Source organism: Setaria italica, chromosome V (assembly GCF_000263155.2).
Source record: "Setaria italica strain Yugu1 chromosome V, Setaria_italica_v2.0, whole genome shotgun sequence".
NCBI lineage: Eukaryota > Viridiplantae > Streptophyta > Magnoliopsida > Poales > Poaceae > Setaria > Setaria italica.
The window spans coordinates 45,106,755-45,125,620 of record NC_028454.1 but is presented as its reverse complement, the minus strand read 5'-3'; the positions used below and the strand labels follow the sequence as shown (position 1 = coordinate 45,125,620).

General features: G+C 44.8%; 2 protein-coding genes across 3 annotated transcripts; one reads left to right on the top strand and one right to left on the bottom strand.

Moving 5' to 3' along the window:
* Nucleotides 1-325: 325 nt before the first annotated feature.
* On the top strand, nucleotides 326-6,324 carry LOC101773814 (probable histidine kinase 3). 2 transcript variants are annotated; one of them, XM_012846305.3, is made up of 12 exons: nucleotides 327-1,550; nucleotides 1,650-1,916; nucleotides 2,164-2,330; nucleotides 2,403-2,612; nucleotides 2,726-2,912; nucleotides 3,039-3,090; nucleotides 3,173-3,402; nucleotides 3,515-3,613; nucleotides 3,741-4,849; nucleotides 4,988-5,342; nucleotides 5,622-5,690; nucleotides 5,970-6,324. In XM_012846305.3, exons 1-10 carry the CDS (start codon nucleotides 1,110-1,112, stop codon nucleotides 5,244-5,246), a joined length of 3,021 nt encoding a protein of 1,006 aa, XP_012701759.1. In that variant the 5' UTR covers nucleotides 327-1,109; the 3' UTR covers nucleotides 5,247-5,342; nucleotides 5,622-5,690; nucleotides 5,970-6,324. The 2 variants fall into 2 exon arrangements, with proteins under 2 accessions (XP_012701760.1, XP_012701759.1); XM_012846306.3 differs by lacking the exon at nucleotides 5,622-5,690 and having other exon boundaries at nucleotides 326-1,550.
* A 587-nt stretch (nucleotides 6,325-6,911) lies between these two features.
* Nucleotides 6,912-13,439, bottom strand: LOC101773398 (calmodulin-binding transcription activator 4). The gene is made up of 11 exons (XM_004971040.3): nucleotides 12,997-13,439; nucleotides 12,223-12,348; nucleotides 12,001-12,116; nucleotides 11,674-11,762; nucleotides 10,953-10,998; nucleotides 10,295-10,757; nucleotides 10,034-10,161; nucleotides 8,831-9,534; nucleotides 7,993-8,539; nucleotides 7,555-7,891; nucleotides 6,912-7,410 (listed from the first exon to the last, which is right to left on the bottom strand). The coding sequence occupies exons 1-11, from the start codon at nucleotides 13,007-13,009 to the stop codon at nucleotides 7,406-7,408; spliced, it is 2,574 nt and encodes an 857-aa protein (XP_004971097.1). The 5' UTR covers nucleotides 13,010-13,439; the 3' UTR covers nucleotides 6,912-7,405.
* Nucleotides 13,440-18,866: the final 5,427 nt, after the last annotated feature.

Sequence of the window (18,866 nt, the reverse complement as noted above, 5' to 3'; positions counted from 1 at the left end):
CTAACATAAAAAAGAGTTACTCATGAAATATTCGAAAGAACACGGCACGAAGATATTAAATCCATCACTTGTTGATCGAAGAGCGGTTAAACCGTGCTAACCAAGCACTACCGGGTCACTGGATCTTTGTTTTGAGGTGGATCGGGGGTGGGGGGTGGAGGGGATAGAGCCAAAGGAGGGAGGGGAGGCCCACCCCACGGGGAGGAGAGAGAAGGAGAGCAGCCACTTGCGTGCTGGCCTCTCCCACTGTTGTGACTGGTGCCACCTCCCCTCCTCTTTTCCCTTCCTTTCTTCCCCAATCCACCCTCCCCTCCCCCTCTCCCCTACCAGCCTACTGCGGCTGCTCTGCTCCCCTCCCCTGCCGCTCTGCTTTTCCACCTCCCCCACCCTCTCTCACCTCTCACCTGCTTTTCTCCTCCCCCTTCCAATCAACCCAATCTCATCTCCACCCTCCCAATTCCATACCCGTCCCCCGTGTCCTCCCTCCTCTGTTCCGGTGTGTTCCCCTAGCTTAGCTTCCTGTTCAGTTCCGCTTGCTTGGGTGGGTGCTTCTTCTTTTTTGAAATGGAGGGTGGGTGCTTCTTGGTTCCTGTTGCTGTTCTCTCCCTCGCTGCTCACCTATCCGTGTCGTCTCGTCCCCTTCCTCCCGCCTCCTGCTACCGCTTCCCTTGAGGAGGTCAAAGCGCCTCCAAGATTAGCTTTGCTGCTGCGTCCTGGAGGAGAGGAGCCCGAGCGGCAAGAATCAAGAAGAAGAAGAAGGGCCGAGAGAGACAGGAGGGAGGAAGGGAGGCAGATACTGCTGGTACGGCTGGACAAGGGTGAGGCCTTGGTGGAGGAAAGGAAAGGAAAGGAAGGGAAGCCCTTGCCTGCTCCCTCGGGGCATTCAATTGGAGGCTACAGCGGGCGGGTAGGCGGCAGCTACAGCACGGCGGCCGCCATAAATTAGCGAGCTCCCCGCGCCGGCCCGGCCCCTGCCCGTCGTCTCCGTCCCGATCGACTCCTCGATCACGCGGACGCCCACCGGAGCATGCGCGCGGCGGGCCTCGGCCGGCGAAGCAGCAGCAGCAGCGCCGTCGGGAGGGCGATGTAGCTCCTTGTCCCGCGACGAGATGACCGGCACGGCTCGCGGGGGCAGGCGCGGCGGCGGGGCGGGGATGGAGGAAAAGGGCGAGGCGGCGGGGCTGGGCTTCCTGGGGCTGGACAGGATGCGCCTCCTGCTGCCGCTGCCCATGCCGGAGAAGCTGTCGGCGAGGACGCTGCGGACCCACCTGTCCAGCCACTTCATCAACTGGCGCTGGCGCTGGGTGTGGGATCGCTGCCGCTGGCTGCTCACCTTCTGGGTGCTCCTCTGGGTGGCCATCTCCGTAGGGATCTTCTGGTACATGAGCAACCAGGCCGTCGAGAAGCGCCGGGAGTCGCTCCAAAGCATGTGCGACGAGCGCGCGCGGATGCTGCAGGACCAGTTCAACGTCAGCATGAACCACCTCCAGGCACTCGCCATCCTCGTCTCCACCTTCCACCACTCCAAGACCCCATCCGCCATCGACCAGGTTGCTAATCCAGCTTCTTCTCGCCTTCTCCCTCACTTCCCGCGGCGAATCGATTTGATTTACGCCATGGATTTTTGCCTCCTCCTGCTGCTGCTGCAGAGGACGTTCGCCAGGTACGCGGAGAGGACGGCGTTCGAGCGCCCGCTGACGAGCGGGGTGGCGTACGCGGTGAAGGTCACGCACGCCGAGCGGGAGCTGTTCGAGCGCCAGCAGGGGTGGAGCATCAAGAAGATGTACTCCTCCAAGAAGCAGTCGACGGGGGCGGGGGACGCCGAGGTGCGGGAGCCCGCCGAGGAGTACGCTCCCGTCATCTTCGCGCAGGACGCCTACAAACACGTCGTCTCCTTCGACATGCTCTCCGGCAACGTGAGCACCCTCCTCCCTCCGCCTCAAGTCTCAAGATTTCATCTTTTTTTCACACCGAAGACCCAGCAGGGTCGGGGAAAAATGAAAAGCTGCAATCGTTGGTGTTCACCATGTGCTCATTAGTCACCATGGATTTTTGCCCCTTTGAACTCCGTGACAGAATTACGGATGGTAAAAAAATGTTGGTGTCATGACCAATGGTTTATCTATCTACTAATCTCTATGCCTCTTTTGCCCTTTATTACAGGAGGACCGCGAAAACGTACTCCGAGCGAGAGAATCTGGGAAGGGTGTTCTTACTGCACCTTTTAAACTGCTCAATAATCGCCTCGGAGTGATCTCCACCTACACCGTGTACAAGACTGAGCTTCCCCCAAATGCCAGGCCGCAGGAGCGCATTCAGGCTGCTATAGGGTGAGCTTTCAATGAGCACGGCCTCCTATCACGAAGCTGGACTCCCACTGACTTCTTTTCTTTTGCAAACAGCTATTTGGGCGGCATTTTTGACATTGAAGCACTTGTTGATAAGTTGCTTCGCCAGCTCGCAGGCAAGCAATCCATCATGGTGAACGTTTATGATACTACTAATGAGAGCCCAATCAGTATGTACGGTTCGAATGATACTGGTAGTGGCATGTGCCATGTCAGCACACTGAACTTTGGCGACCCGTCAAGGAAGCATGAGATGCACTGCAGGTGATTTATTTGTTCCCCTACATATCCTGTAACGGAAATATGTTCGCAATAACCATTGTCAGTGTAGTCTGTTCTTTGAAAGATTATGTGTCTGATCTGTTTCTCGTTAACAGGTTCATGCAGAAGCCACCGTGGGCGTGGCTGGCAATAACGTCATCATTTGGAACTCTTGTGATTGCTTTACTGATTGGATACATAATTCATGCTACTGTCAAACGGATTGCCAAAGTTGAAGACGACTTTCAAGAGATGATAGAGCTCAAGAAACGTGCAGAGGCTGCAGATGTTGCCAAATCACAGGTGATTAGCTTCACTGCACATAATGGCTACATGTGTTGCTGTTGCTCCTCATGATCAGAGGATTACATATTACTTATCTAAGTTAAAATGGCACCTTGTTAATTCCAAGTCATTGTTTGGATGCAGTTCTTGGCTACAGTTTCTCATGAGATCAGAACTCCAATGAATGGTGTTCTAGGTGAGTGCTTAATCTATCATCCGTACAATAATATTCATTCTTAATTAGAGTGCAAGGATATAAATGATTCCCAACTTTTCAGGGATGCTCCAAATGCTCATGGATACTGATTTGGACACAACACAACAGGATTATGTTAGAACTGCGCAAGCTAGTGGAAAGGCTTTGGTTTCACTCATAAACGAGGTTCTTGATCAGGCGAAGATCGAGTCTGGTAAACTCGAGCTTGAGATGGTGCCCTTCGATCTTAGAACAGTTTGTGATGACATTTTGTCTCTCTTTTGTGGGAAAGCTCAGGAGAAAGGGCTAGAGGTAATCAAAGACTATATCTATCCATGCTGTCAGGCACCGCAGTTTTACTCTATTTTGATCGCGCTGACTTTGTTTTCGTTCCTTACTATGGCATATCATACAATGGGAGCAGTTGGCAGTGTATGTTTCTCGCCAAGTTCCAGAAACACTAATTGGCGATCCTGGCAGAATAAGGCAGATCATTACAAATCTCGTTGGGAATTCCATAAAAGTAAGATATTTGCTGTACATGGATAGCTAATGAAAAAAATAGGACAATATCGTTTGTACAAGGCAGATCATTATATGTATATTTTTTATTGAATCATTGTTGGCTAAGAGTTTAATATGTTCCACAGTTCACAGAGAGGGGCCATATCTACTTGACAGTTCATCTCGTTGAAGAGGTCATGCATTGTTTAGAGGTTGAGACAGGAACTCAGTATGCAAATACCTTAAGTGGCTATCCAGTGGCAAACAGGAAGCACAGTTGGGAAAACTTTCGAATTTTTAATATGGAACTGAACTCATCTGAGATGCCTTTTCTACCCGTTGCATCTGACTCAGTAAGCTTGATAATATCAGTTGAAGATACCGGTGTTGGTATTCCATTCGAAGCTCAGTCCCGTGTCTTCACCCCTTTCATGCAAGTAGGTCCATCCATTGCTCGCATCCATGGGGGCACTGGTATTGGATTAAGCATCAGCAAATGCTTGGTTGGTCTCATGAAGGGAGAGATCGGATTTGCAAGTAAACCCCAAGTCGGTTCTACTTTCACCTTCACTGCAGTGCTTACGAGAGCCTGTTCCAGCGGAAATGAGAATAAATCATCAGAATTTAAAGAGATCAACGCATTGGTGGTTGACCATCGACTGGTCCGCGCCAAGGTAACCAAGTACCATTTGCAGAGACTGGGAGTTCAGACCGAATTGGCAACTGACCTAGATCAGTATATTTCTAAAGTAAATAGTGGATTACGGATTGCAAAGCTTGTGCTGATTGACAAAGAAACCTGGCTGAAGGAATCCCATTCCATTCCTCTGTTGGTTAGTAAATTGAGGAACAAAGATCAGCCAGACTCTACGAAGTTATTTCTTTTGGAGAACCCTAAAAATTCTCTCAGGAGCAGGTCACATATATCCAGAGAATACAACTTGAATGTAATTATGAAGCCGCTTCGTGCAAGCATGCTTCAGGTCGCTCTACAGAGAGCATTGGGGGGGATAGATAAAGTGCATTGCAGGAACGGAGTAGTTGGGAATTCAACATTGGGCAGCCTTCTTCACAAGAAGCAAATCATCGTGGTTGACGACAATATTGTAAATCTCAAGGTTGCTGCAGGTGCTTTGAAGAAGTACGGTGCAGAAGTAACTTGTGCTGACAGCGGAAAAAAAGCAATCGCACTGTTGAAACCTCCTCACAATTTTGATGCTTGTTTCATGGACATACAGATGCCAGAAATGGATGGGTGAGTCTTATCCTTCGCTAGTCATCATGCAACCCTAGTTTAGCTATACTCAGTTGATACACAATACTTTCTCTTGTCATACATTGCTTATGTTTCTTGGCGGGAGTCACTTTATCATGCATTTGGTACATTTTGCAGATTTGAAGCCACAAGAAGGATTAGATCGATGGAAAGAGATCTAAATGAGCAAATAGAACGTGGAGAGGTCCTGCAAGAGTGTCCAAACATCCGGCGGTGGAGAACCCCAATATTGGCCATGACTGCAGATGTCATTCAAGCAACACACGAACATTGCTTGAAATCTGAAATGGATGGTTATGTTTCCAAGCCATTTGAGGGTGAGCAATTGTACAGTGAAGTAGCCCGCTTTTTCCTAAATCAAGACGAAGTTCAGTAGGTAGGCTCATATGGAATGTAAAATAGTGGAGGATATCGCCACCAGTTCACCCATCGGGGCACAAACAGTTTTGTCAAAGATCCCATGTTCTCAAGAGTAAGTGCTTGACTTCTCTAGTGTCTTGGGAGTTCATTTCTGATTTCTGCCTAGTTCGCTTTTTCTGCTGTAAGATGTCTGATTGCTAATACCTCGCACAGAACGTTATTCATAATATTTCGTGCAAAATGCTTATCTTTTACCTTTTTTTTTGTTCAGTTCTGTTTTTTAAATACAAAAACACTTGACACATTGCTCAGTAAAATATACATGACTAGTAACATGGTTAATGTCATTAATTTTTTTTTACATTACCTTTGCTTTCACATTGCTATACAGGTGGGCAGCAATTTGCAGAGTTAGGGGCCCTATTAAAACGCTAGAATGCTGGGATGTGGCTGCAGTTAGGTAAACTTATTTCAGACGCACTGTTTAATAGGCATGTCAAGGCAGATGTTTAGCTAAAGCATGACTTCATCGATTTAAGAATCAAAATAGTGCTGCTAGATAATTGCCAAGATACAAAATGCTTGATGTATCTTAGCACTACCTTTTTTTTCTGTTGAAGTTGTTGGTAGGGGTTCTAAAGAAATGTGACACTGCTTAAAGCAAGCTCTGGTGTCAATATTTTTTAGCTCATTATTATAAGTGCACGGAATCATGTCACTAATTTTCTCATCCTTTCAGGTGGAAACATTTCAGGCTGGAGATGGAACCATCAATGTTCAATTCCTTGGTGCACCATCTGACCGGGCTGCAAAACTGAATGTACAATTTCTTGAAGGCGTGTGAAAAGTCCAGCAGCATTCACTAACTGCAGATGTCCTCTGCCACTGTAATATAGACATAGGGGGAGATTTTCGTTCCAGCTTTTCGCCCAGGAACTTACAGTTGTACATATTAGGTCTTGGTTGTTTGTGCAGGCATTTTTGTATGCATCTTCTTCGCCGTGTATGGGTGTCGAAGCTGTAAAATGTAAATGACACATTCAAAGATGGAAGTTTTGTTTGACAAAAACATCGGTCGCCATCGTCACCACTCAGCTTGTCGTCCTGAAGTTCTCTCCTGTTGCTGGTTCTCTCAACCACCCGATTTTTCTACTGAAAACTGCCTGTAGGGGTGGCTTTATCTGATGAAATGGCTTTTGCCTGATGTCACGGAGCTTGTTTAATGTGTGGTCTGGAGCATATTGCGACGGTACCTAACTGCCGCAATATGTTAATCTCCCCCAAAAGGTCCAAAGTGATGCACTTGATTGCTGCTGTTTAAACTAATGCCAGTGGTTACAGGCGCCTAATCCTCCGGTTCTTGCACCATCAATGGAGCTCGTCAGTCGCCTTGTGTTTGTCTTTGTCCAGTCCGGTGCTTACACCAGTCGCTCGCACCCTGCCTTGATTGTTTATTCTGTTGGTAGTTGCTTGAGCCATCTGAATTCTGATCACGAGAAGTTTAATGCTACGAGGCTTCGTTGATCGTTGCTCCGTTGGAAAGCTGATGCCAAAAGCTTGAAACCACCGGTGTTGAACTGTTGGCGTGTCACTGTCTTGAAGAACTGGAGGATTGGAGTTTACATATTTAATTATGTTAATCTATAGTGAAAAAATGCAAAGGTGATCATCGCTCATCATCTGATCCCATGTTCGAAAGATGCATTTTTCATTAGCAAATGGCAATTAAGATTCCTTACAGGATTCATTATGCTGCAGCAGCTATGCCCATATTTACTACCATATAGTACAAAGTTACTGCAAACCTACTGCGTCAAGATGGTACATACGGTATATACATCGAATGAGGTGGGCTTCAACTACCTTGCTATCGAGGCCTTTGAAGCTTCTTTATGGACAAAGCACTTCACTTTTCTCAAGTTTCAGCCAAAAGTCAGCTATTGCACATGACGTTACTATGTACACTCGAACAGCGTTCACCTTGAATTGGAGCCGGTACTGAATCACGTTCAGTTTTTTGTTCGGGATCCACCGTGTCCTTTCAGTCACCACGGCTTTACTCTTCACCAAGGCAAACTGTTGTTCAGATCCTTCAGCAATGGAGAGAGGAGAATAGTGGGTGGCTTGCGCTTTGCTCCGTCACTGTAGGCTTAACACAAGCACTACTTTTCATGGTCACCCTGCCATCGTGAAAACCTCCCTAGTTAGTCCGAAGTGAACAGTAAAGGTAATTTTTCAATTCAAGAATCATTTTATAAAACTTCTCATGCAAGTTTTTAAAGGGACACCATTAGTAGATTTCAAGCTTCTGACTAGAAATTCACCTTTGCTTGCTGGAACCTCTGAAGCATCCTTCTGTATATTCACCTTTGCTTCTTGGTACCTCTGAAGCATCCTTCGGTACTGCTGCATTGCTTTAGGACTACCAATGATGCATGATACCCTTGAAACAGCTTCATCAATGGCTGTTTCCACTCTTAGCTTCCGGAAAACTTTGGCAACGTCTTCTTCCACCTCTTCATCAATTGGCATTGCCCCAGAATTGAATCCTCGCAAACCAACCCCTTTTCGGTGCCATCTTAGCATCACCTTCTCAAGGACACCCACACTTCGAAGTAATTCCCTGTACTTCTTTCTTCCTTGATGAGCTCTCACCCGTGCCTATCAGGATCAAGATAAGGATTAGCCTATCAGCTTTTGATGTTTCAAACAAAGTAGTATTTACAGTGATCCTTTGCACATGTTTTATTGTGCAAACTTACCTGTATCTTGATGACATTTTTCCGCAACTTCAGGAATTCTTTACGTTTTTTCCAGCACCTGAAGTTCTTCTGGATAGATAATGCAGCTTTCTCCAGCATACCATGTGAAACTGGAACTGTCTCATGAACCGACAAGCAGCTATTCTGAAGAGCTGCCTCTTTCTTTTTCTTAAAGGAGAACACTCGGTACGCAGCTTGTATGCGTGCTGCAGCTTGAACAGCATTTCGGACAGCTCCTAGGGTATCCTTGAGCGCAAGCTGATCGTCAGTCCCACCATGCACATGGGTGCTTTTGTCCGATATTCTGTCCACAGCATTACGTATTCCGCCTCCACTAGCATTGCCTTTGCACTTTCCATTTTCTTTGGATTCAATAGAATCAAGGTGAGTTGTTAATTGTGCTTCTGAAAGGAATGCAGAAAGGCCCTTGAAACCATATGCCAAAGCTATTGAAGCAGGTGTTTTGGCAGCGGGGTCTTCTGATGTTGGATGTGAAAGTGCACCAGCTGCAGCATCGGCAGTAAGAAGAGCCACCACCATTTCTTCCCTGTATTTTTTAATTACAATGAAATCAGGAGGAAACACGGATTAGAGAAAGCCATAGCCCATACACAAGAGATCAACTGCCAAGATTATGCAAGGAATATTTTGTGTCCAGGTGCAAAAATAAGAACGTTCCTGGCAATTGATACATGGGAATGGCAAACAGCAGAAAATACGTAACCAGCACGATCCCACTTGAAACTTGACCGTGAAAAAAAACGTTAGCATTATGCTGCATGTGATGTAGAGAGTTTTATATCATTGTGCCACATATGATGTAAAGAGTTTTGTATACCTGCCAAATCTTGCAGCCCAATGTAGAGCAGTCCATCCATTTGCATCACGGTAGTTTATAGGCACTCCAGAACTGAGCAGTGGCTTCAAAGCCAAGTCATATCCCAAGGCCGCAATTGTATGTATAACACCATGGTATTGCTTAGGAAGCAAATGATCTCCATTACTATTTTGTTCACATTTGGATAGCAGCCATTGCCTAAACTTGTCATTAAGCAATACTTCCATGACACTGTTCACTGTTTTCTCTTGGTCCAGCTGCTCGTATGTCTTCCTCATAATATCCATTTGGTTAACTAGGAATCCACAGCCAGGATTTGGGAGTTGCGGGCTAAATTTTGCAAATACATCACAACCTTGACCATCAAAAAGGATCTGCATATAAATGAGCAGCAGCAGCAGCTCATCATTACTTTTCATAGGTGTCTGATGGGCTTTGATAGCTTGTGCATCATTGCACAGTTTCCCATTTCCATCAATCATGCTCTTGGTAGGCTTCTCATGGAATTCAAATACTCGTGTTTCACTGCAGGGTTTCCCGTTCCCATCAATCAAGCACATTGTCACTTTTCCAGCATTAAGGCATGGAGTATGGCAACGGATGGCACCTTGCTGGATAATTTCCACAGGTACCTTAACATCACCAAACAGCATTGCCCATGAGCTATGAGAAGGATTGCAAAGGAAGTCTCCTAAAACGATAACCTGCATCAAATTTACATAAGTCTCCAGCCATTGTAGCAATACCACTGTAATAATAGCCTTGATGCAGGTTTGCCCTAACAGGTTCTTTTTCATGTCACTGAAGGCCATATATGAACTTAGGCTTCAAGCACACTCAGATCATGATAGTTTATATATAACATTACCCCGTTCGATTCTAAAAGCAAGCCATTTTTTACTTCGCCACTCTTCTGTAAATGTGGTCATTAAGGATTGTAGCTACTTGTCCCCCACATTTATGCCCTTGCTAACTAAATGCTGTCAATCTTATGAACAAATGAGGTATCCTTTCTAATGTATCAAAATCGCAAAGGCAATGCCCAATAAGGTCTAAAATTACATTTGCAATCAGTGGGAGTATACAACTACCACATGAGCAGGTGAATGCATTTTTCAATATCTTGCCAATAGAAAAGAAGAAAGAAGGATGCATGTTGCAGTAATTTCATATAGAATATCAGCTTATAGTTACATATGGTACCTTTGTAATTTCAGAAGAAAACGCCGATTCTGGAGAAACCTCATGAATGTGGAACCATTGGTTTTCAGTCGGTGTCATAGAAGCTGGATGCAGAATTCCCACAAGTTGATCATCCTCCAACCATGTCTCTGATTATCAAGGAATACAGGCAAAAGCTACCATTTTAGGAAAGGTTTCCACTATCTCTCAGCCATTTTATGGGATCTTAGCAATGAAAGAATTTGAATACATGGTGTTTACAAGCATATAAGATTACTTCACCTGAATTTTTTAACACATCGAGAACACTGGGATATGGATGGGTTCCAGTTTCTTTGGTATGATGTCCACTAAACTCCTGTATATTGAAGATATCCTTAAGATTCCCACAACTGTCTGGCTCCCCATTCTGAATGCCAGGGAAAACAACATGCTCATTATTTGTTGGAACTTCCTCAGCTATAATATATGAATCTTCTTTGTCTTCCAGACTCAGCTGCATTTCAAGTTTCCGCAAGGCTGCCTTATGTTGAATCAAATCAAATCTACTTGTGCTATTTGTTTCATTGTTTATGGTCACAGTTTGGGAACTAACTTCTTCTGCAGATCCTGGACTGGATGAATTGGGACATGGTAAAATTGACTCACTTGTCCAACCGGGTGAACTGTGTACTTCAGCTCTGCTAGCACTGCCATTCTGATTCGATGTTGGAGAATCATTTCGTGCTGATACTGAAATGCTGCCCTGGTAAGCAATAAAAATTAAGGTGAGGCACAACTCAAACCAAAGTTCAAAGATGCATCCAATGCAAGTCTTGATCTGTAATATTGTTGACTATCAAAGTAGAATGATGTCTGGCTAAAAGAGAAAAAAATCCTAATTATTAAGCATCGAGGTTGCATATTTTCATTGACAAAAGAAAGAGAAAAGTAGTCAAACCTCTAGAACATCTCTATAGTGGACAAAAACAATGTGCTCATAAGCCCTGCAAAGATGAATCGCTATTATCAAGAGGCAAATTGATTTACATACTGGCCAATGAGATTCAACAAAATAAAAGAACAGATCATAACCAAAAGTAGAAATCATAAGTCACAACAATGGAAGGTATAATACCATCATTTCAGCACTGCATTATGACTGGTATACTACCATCAGTGCCTGGAACTTGTTAGTTCAAGAAAACACCTGGTTGGAAGGTCCTAATGAATGTAGGCTCTAGATTTTCAAAAATATAATCTCCACACCGTTTTGCAGCATCCACAAAAGTTTAAAAACCTGGTATAATACTGTATAAATCACAACGGTTCTACAAGGCAGCGCACGATGATCCCGAATGGTTTCTTCAATAAAACCGACTCAGGATGATTTCTAGCTCTCAGGAATGTCGCATATAGAAGTTCAAAGTAACACAAGTGCATCAAGTCGACAAGCCATTGACATGAATAACTAGTGAATGTGAGTTAATGCGACAACCTATAACATAGGACACGAATATGAGTACTCCATGGAGTCATGAAGAATGTAAATACTGCATGTAGTTATGAAGATGATATGATCATATTTTTCCTCCACGAGTGAAGATCCAGAGGACAAGAAACATCTGTATGAAGACTTTCCAGAAAGAACACAAAGAGAAAAGAGAGTAAATAATTCTTACGGATCAAGCATCCAATATATCCGCCTCTGAAATGTAGGATTTTTGTCTCCACGAGCATAGTAGCAATTCAGTGCTTCCACGTTATCAACCTGAAATTTCCAGCATCAAAACAGAAATGGTCTTAGCTAGACATCTCATTATGGAAGTGTATATCGCCTATCCACTTGGCCCAATTCAGTTCTAACTACAAACACCTCTAAATAACATATTTACTCATCAAGCTGATGATTCCTGAACATATTCTGACTAGCAGAACATATTAACTTTTTGAAAGATCTTTAAGCTAGACACAAACATGACCATTCAGCAAAAGATAAATGAACAGACCTTGAGGCGCTCATGGGCTTCATTAATGGTCTTCCCATTCTTCTTCTTTTGCCATTCGAATCCATCATTTCGGAAGTACCGAAGTACTCTTCGGTTGAAAAGAAACCAAGAACCACCTGCAGTTTCGGGATTGGTTCGATGAATCACATTCAGGGCTAAAGCAACCAAGCGCGGGCTTTGATTGTATATTTAGAGACTAAAACCAAAGGATGCATTTATTACTCGGTGGCTTCTGTGGGGGCTTATGTGAGACCATGAACAGCTCATGGTTCTGTAGTATCTGCAGAACTTCTTGAGGCTTCAGCCAGCGGGTCTTCACTTCCTGTTGTAGCTTGTGTATGTCTAAGCCTGAAACAGTAAAACCATAGGCAAAATTTGCTGATAAGAGATAGGAAATGACAGCACGCCAATCGCATAGCAGTTGGCAACTAATTATATCACAGATAGAAGTGTTAAGTGGATGGTTAACTACAATTCAATTTGGTACATTAATTAATGGCCAAATTCGTAACCCTAAATGCCCTAAAAAAATTCATAACCCTAAATTCCTGTTGCTACTCTAATGGCCGCTTGACAAGGGAGGCGCCGAGCCACTAAAGTGAGCATGAGAAGTCCATCCTAAAACCACCCCCCTTGGTCTCGCTTATATAAAAGAAAAAAAAATATCTTTCTGTTTTCGCAGCAACTACACTTGCTATCATTGTCCGTCAAGAACTAAACTTATCAAAAGCCACATATAATGAGTGAGTTGTAGCATTCCCTGCTAATAGCCGAGCAATAAAATCTAAGACAAATCGGTTTGCATTTTTCGATCATACGAGGCAGCCAGCCTGGCATAATCTCCCCCTCCCCCTCTCTCTTCCAAGTTCCAACCCCCACATCTTCACTTCATCTAAAAAAAATCTGTTCTTCAGGCCCGAAATCACACTCGGAGATCGCCCAAAAGCATCGAAAGATTGCAACTTTGAAGCGAGGCGCCACGGGATTCGGCCTTACCTTGCTGCTGCATCGCGCTGGCCCGGCCGACGAGTCCGCGCCCCGCCGCCCCCAGCGAATCCAGCAAGAACTCAACCTGTGTCCTCTCCTCCGCTCGCAAGTCAAGTCGGGAGTCGCCGGGTGGCAGTGCCGCCTGCCCAGTGCCAGTGATTCGTTCCCCGCGACGCGCAAACTTATCGTTCGTCCCGCGACAGCGACGCGCACCACTGACCGCGACCCGACTGACGGGGAAGAAGAGGGATTGCGATGGGGGCGGGCGGCGGAGCAAGAGCCAACGACGAACACGTGAGCCCGCGGAGGGAAGGGGAAAGTGCCCGACAGATTCCTCCCGGCGCAACGCGGCGGTTGCTAAACATGGGGCGATTTCTTTTTAGTTAGCGGAGGCGGATAACTGCTAGTATACCAACAGCATCGATCTGCTGGTGGTTACACTAAGCTCGCTGTCACGGCCGCGTACTCGCAGCACACATGCTCCCTTCTGAACCACAGAATAATGCTGCTCACCTACTCCAGCTGGAGGCGAGTGCGCTGTGCGCAGCTCTTGGGCCATGGCCGCCGTCGCCATGAGAGGGACAGTAGGTTAGGTGACGGACATGCTTTAGTTTAGCGAAACCTTTTTTGTTTGCAGGCGTTATCTGGTGCTTAGTAGTAGCGTATTAAAGCTCGGAAAAGAAAAAAAAGAGAGAAGAAAGCATACGAAGGTGGAGGATAAGGTGGTTGCGGCGGCCGCGGATGAAGTTGTGTTTAGGTGTTAATCCTTGAAACATCTGTGGTTAATGATTTTTCACACGGAGATGCATTTAGCCGCTAACCATTTCGTGATGTTTCATACCCAAGTATCCAACTGCTGCTCACGTCTGCAAGAAGCTGTTGCTTTGCTCCGACCGTGTCCATGATCCATCCTCGTCGGCGTTGTCGCATTGAATTCATGTACCCGCATGATTGCGGTGTCGAGATGAAATCCATGGCGAGGGAACGCACTGTCCTTGTCCGACTTCGACGACGACTTGAGCCGTTGATCGAGGGGCACGATCTCTCTCTCTCTCGCTGCCCCTCTATCTGATGCGCATCACTGCTAGACTGCTAGCGGTCTGGAGTGATTGGAGCCATGCACTTACGCAACGATATCGCTCGTCACATCGAAAGCGTGCGTGGACTTCGCTGGAACTAGTTGATTCTGTCAAGTCTGAACTGGATCGACACGCTGAAGGCTGCAGCAACAACTTGAAGTATGAAGCTTTCAGTACAGCGGACTTGCTGGAACGAGTGTGCATTCTGAATATCTGAACTTCTGAAGTTCTGAAGGAGAAGAAGGGCACACACTGTGCACTATGCAGGCAGGCAGAGACCGTTTCCCATTTCATCAAAACTTGGGAAAATTAAATCCGCCGCCATTACGAGGATGAACGCCATAAAATTTGTTACGATGGTCCACTGTCAGTGACTCAGATGGACCTACCTGTCAGTGAGATAGGTAATTGGAAAAAAAATGGTAGGAAAGTAAAATACGGCGATCCTCAGGCGTTCCCTTTTAGTAACATTCCGTCTCGCTAACCACGTCCACATCCACTCCAGACAGTAGTAGTACAGGCCACACACACAATTTTCTACCACGCGTGTTCCCATCCGTTCAAACACTCTGCATGCTGCATGCCGAGAGAGTAGCTTCTTCCGGCCCTCGGTTTGGGATTCTCTGCCTGTCGGTTCCTCAACTTGCAATGTAAAATCCGTGTCCGCTAGTCGATCTCAACGACAATTTGGCCGCGTTTACGTGATGACTCGCCTCTTTTTTTTTTGATTCCGTTCCGACCAAGTCGGTCTTGGCATCTCCACGTACGTCACGACTACTACTCTACCATACTTCTTGCCCTCCTGTCCTACTACTGCTACATTTCACCATTTTACAGTGCTGCCCCTCCTGGTGTACTGAGATGGGGTCCTCCTGGTCAATGATCTGCCGACGACGACTCCGACAGTTCCGTTGCCATGCAGCCATGCCATGTGTTTGGATCGCTTGCACTGTATGCACTTGATTTTCATTTCTTGGCCATTCATCTCTCAATGTAATGCAAGTCGATCCCGATGATTTTCTTCACCAACTCGTGTTTCTTTTCACCAGATCCCCAGCATGAATGTCGGAGACCAATAAATGGCGATGATCAGGCGTGTGTGTGGGCCACCCGTCGTCGTCAGTCTAGGTAGATAGTAGTAGCAGCCAGACATATTCAATTCAGGCCGTGTTTAGTTTGGCGAATTTGGGGGTGCTAAATTACTGTTACAGCACTGTAGCACACTGTAGCGTTTCGTTTGTATTTGTGAATTATTGTCCAAATATTGACTAATTAGGCTCAAAAGATTCGTCTCGCAAAGTACAACAAAACTGTGCAATTAGTTTTTAATTTCATCTACATTTAGTACTCCATGCATGTACCGCAAGTTTGATGTGATGGGGAATCTTCTTTTTGCATAGTGTCAAAGTTGGGAGTTGGGAGTAACTAAACATGGCCTCAGACAAGCAAGGGTCTTCAATTTCTTTGAGCTAGTAGGAGCCTCTAGGACGACAAAAAAAATTAAAATGCAATGCATGCACGCCCGATCGAGCATTATTGGGCCTGTTCGCTTCAGCTTATAAGCCGGCTGAAAAGCCGAAACGGCTGATTTGTTGTGAGAGGAAAATACTGTTTGGTGGCTGATAAACCGGCTGAATAAGCTGAAGCGAACAGGCAATGACTACCGACCGGCAAAAAGGGAAGTAAAAATTGCTGCCCTGATGATGATTGATGATGCATCCAGGGCTGGATGAAACCTCAAGGCTAGGCTAGGTGAGGGTTTTTATCTGCATTGAATGATGAGCTTTATAATTACTTATTTACAGCTACATCTCATATTCTCATTGTCTGTATTGTTTCTTCATCGACACAGGATCGGATTCTACCATGGCGTACGTAGAAACTGCAAGAGGAGGGAGGTAATCAAGTTGTAAGCGCACAGATGAGATGATTGGTAGCTCTAGCTACCTGCTGGTTGTCCAAATATGGATATCCGGGCAGGACGACAGTCGGTCCGATCAAAGGGGTGTTTTGTACCACCCGCTAAACTTTAGCACCTATCGTATCGGATGTTTGATACTAATTAGAAGTATTAAATATAGTTTAATTATAAAATTAATTCACAGATGGAGTCTAATTCGCGAGACGAATCTATTAAGCCTAATTAGTTCATGATTTGACAATGTGGTGCTACAATAACCATTTGCTAATGATAGATTAATTAGCTTTAATAGATTCATCTCGCGAATTAGACTCCATCTGTGCAATTAGTTTTGTAATTAGCTCATATTTAGTTCTTCTAATTAGTATCCGAATATCCAACATGACCTGCTAAAGTTTAGCACATAGTATCAAACACACGCTCATCATGACACCGTAGTACGTCGATTTCACGATGCAGAGACCGTGCCCCAGTAAAAAGTTTAGGTTCTGCTGCTCGATCTGACGTCCTTGCATTGCTCAATTATTGCGAGAAAGCCGCCGTGCGCGACGAGCAGAGCAGCGTTTACTGATCGACATGGTAACTGACTACGGTTGATTTCAGCGAAAGTGCGTCTCGGTGCCTCCACGTCACTAGCTAGATAGCATTTCACTTTTCGTCACCCCTTGTCAGCAGTGTACATATTCTGATCGGGACCGGTCGAGGCAATGTCAATGATACGTATTCGATCGTTCCGTTACGCAAAATGGCCCGGTACGTTGCTACGATGAAATGTGGTTGTATTTTCTAAAACTCGTGTATTTTTATTTCTACTACTATATTTTATTATAACGGATATGTACATTTGCTAGGAAATCAATAAAATTTTGACTTAACATACTTTTCTGCTCCTACTTATTACACTTTTTATTTAAGCAAGTGATACCTAGTAACAAAAATAGGTACAAGCATAATAATGCAACCATTCTGATTTTAATCTTAGAGGACGTGAGGATTATATTTCACACATGGTTCAGTCTAGTAAGCACCACAATTGTGTGATTGTGGTCTACATGCATTATTAGCAAGGGTGAACTTATTTCTCAATATAAGCAGTAAGCAGTGCATGGCCAACTTGCACCTACGCTACTCGGTGTGCAACATTTCTAACCTTATGTACTCCCTATGTTCCAATTTAACTGCATTTGTACAGTTCAAAAAAGTCCAAAAATAAACATACAAACTGGAGCCTATCGGTCACCAATATGTAGGCCCCATCTGTAACAAAAAAGCCTGAAGCACCCGTATATCAACATCCGTGTGAAAAGTCTAATACGTTCTTGTTTCTTCTCCAACCGCTAGCTTCCGCTTACCTCGCATCCAGCGCTGTTTCCTATGCTGCCATTTTCTATCCATACTAATTTTTCTTTCAAATCCTACCAGTGCACTTGTACCGGAACGGAGAGAGTAAATTTGTATTCTAGTATGTATCGACTCTCATACATATTATATTTCTTTAACATCGATAAATGATCCTAAAGTTTGCAAACTAAATAGCTAATTTGAGTTAAAATGCATATATGTACATCCATTGCATGCCAATTTTTTTACCTCCGATGAACCTATATGGGTTGTTTGGTTGGACAACTGGTTTGCTTTACACAAATGTAAATGTGTTTATTTAACACGAACAAACAGTAGTCAAGGTGTGGTATTAATTCTTGGGAAGATTGAGATTGTGGGTTCAAACCCCACCGTGCCCATATTTGACGGTCTTTACCAGGGATTCCGATTTGGCTCCGGTTTTTACATCGAGTTCTTTACTGTTTCGGTTAACGCAAAAAAAAAAAAAGTTTGGCAGAAGCATTACTCTCTTTAATATTAGATGTGTGTGTATATATGCATGGACGCGACGGTGGTCAGTGGTCACCGCCGGCACGTACGGTCGCCGGGCCGGCAACAGCACACATTATAACAGCCGGCGGACAAGGAGGACCGTACCGGATCCGACGACGACGACGACGACGCGCATGCGAGCAATTGCGGCCGGCGACAGCACACATTATTGCAGCCGGCGGACGAGGAGGACCGTACCGGATCCGACGACGACGACGAATTAAAGCTTAAACGAGACTAGAGTGGTGTTTGGATACTCCTGCCAAAGTTTAGCACATGTCACATCGGATATTTGGATGCTAATTAGGAGTATTAAATATAGGCTAATTATAAAACTAATTGCATAGATGGAGTCTAATTCGCAAGACTAATATATTAAGCCTAGTTCATGATTTGACAATGTGGTGCTACAGCAACCATTTGCTAATGATGGATTAATTAGGCTTAATAGATTCGTCTCGCAAATTAGCACAGGGGTTCTGCAATTAGTTTTATAATTAACTTATGTTTAGTCCTCCTAATTAGCATCCGAACATCCGTTGTGACACTGCTAAAGTTTAGCACCCAGTATCCAAACATCCCTATTATTGTATGTCTGTATGCAAACGCTCGAGGTACTGCAGCAGCTAGATACTACTCCTATGTAGTGTGGTGGTCACTTCATACATTGGCGGCATGTATGGGCCTTTCAAAATCCCAACTTTAACACTATGCAAAAAGAAGATTCCCCATCACATCAAGCTTGTGGTATATACATGGAGTACTAAATATAGACGAAATCAAAAACTAATTGCACAGTTTGGTTGTACTTCGCGAGACGAATCTTTTGAGCCTAATTAGTTAATATTTGGACAATAATTCACAAATACAACGAAATGCTACAGTGTGCTACAGTGCTAGCACAGTAATTTTGGATATAAAAAACAGGCAACTAAACAAGGCCTATGATCAATGCATGCATATGCATGCTATAGTGCGTGCTCGCCAGCAGCGCGGAGGGGCCC

Coding starts and splice junctions, on each gene's coding strand:
- LOC101773814 (XM_012846306.3), top strand. CDS start 1,110: ATGACCGGCACGGCTCGCGGGGGCAGGCGCGGCGGCGGGGCGGGGATG. Junction 2,331..2,402: donor CGCATTCAGGCTGCTATAGG/GTGAGCTTTCAA, acceptor TTTTGCAAACAG/CTATTTGGGCGGCATTTTTG. Junction 2,913..3,038: donor CAGATGTTGCCAAATCACAG/GTGATTAGCTTC, acceptor GTTTGGATGCAG/TTCTTGGCTACAGTTTCTCA.
- LOC101773398 (XM_004971040.3), bottom strand. Junction 12,117..12,222: donor GCCCCCACAGAAGCCACCGA/GTAATAAATGCA, acceptor CCGAAACTGCAG/GTGGTTCTTGGTTTCTTTTC. Junction 8,540..8,830: donor TGGGCTGCAAGATTTGGCAG/GTATACAAAACT, acceptor TAAAAAATACAG/GGAAGAAATGGTGGTGGCTC.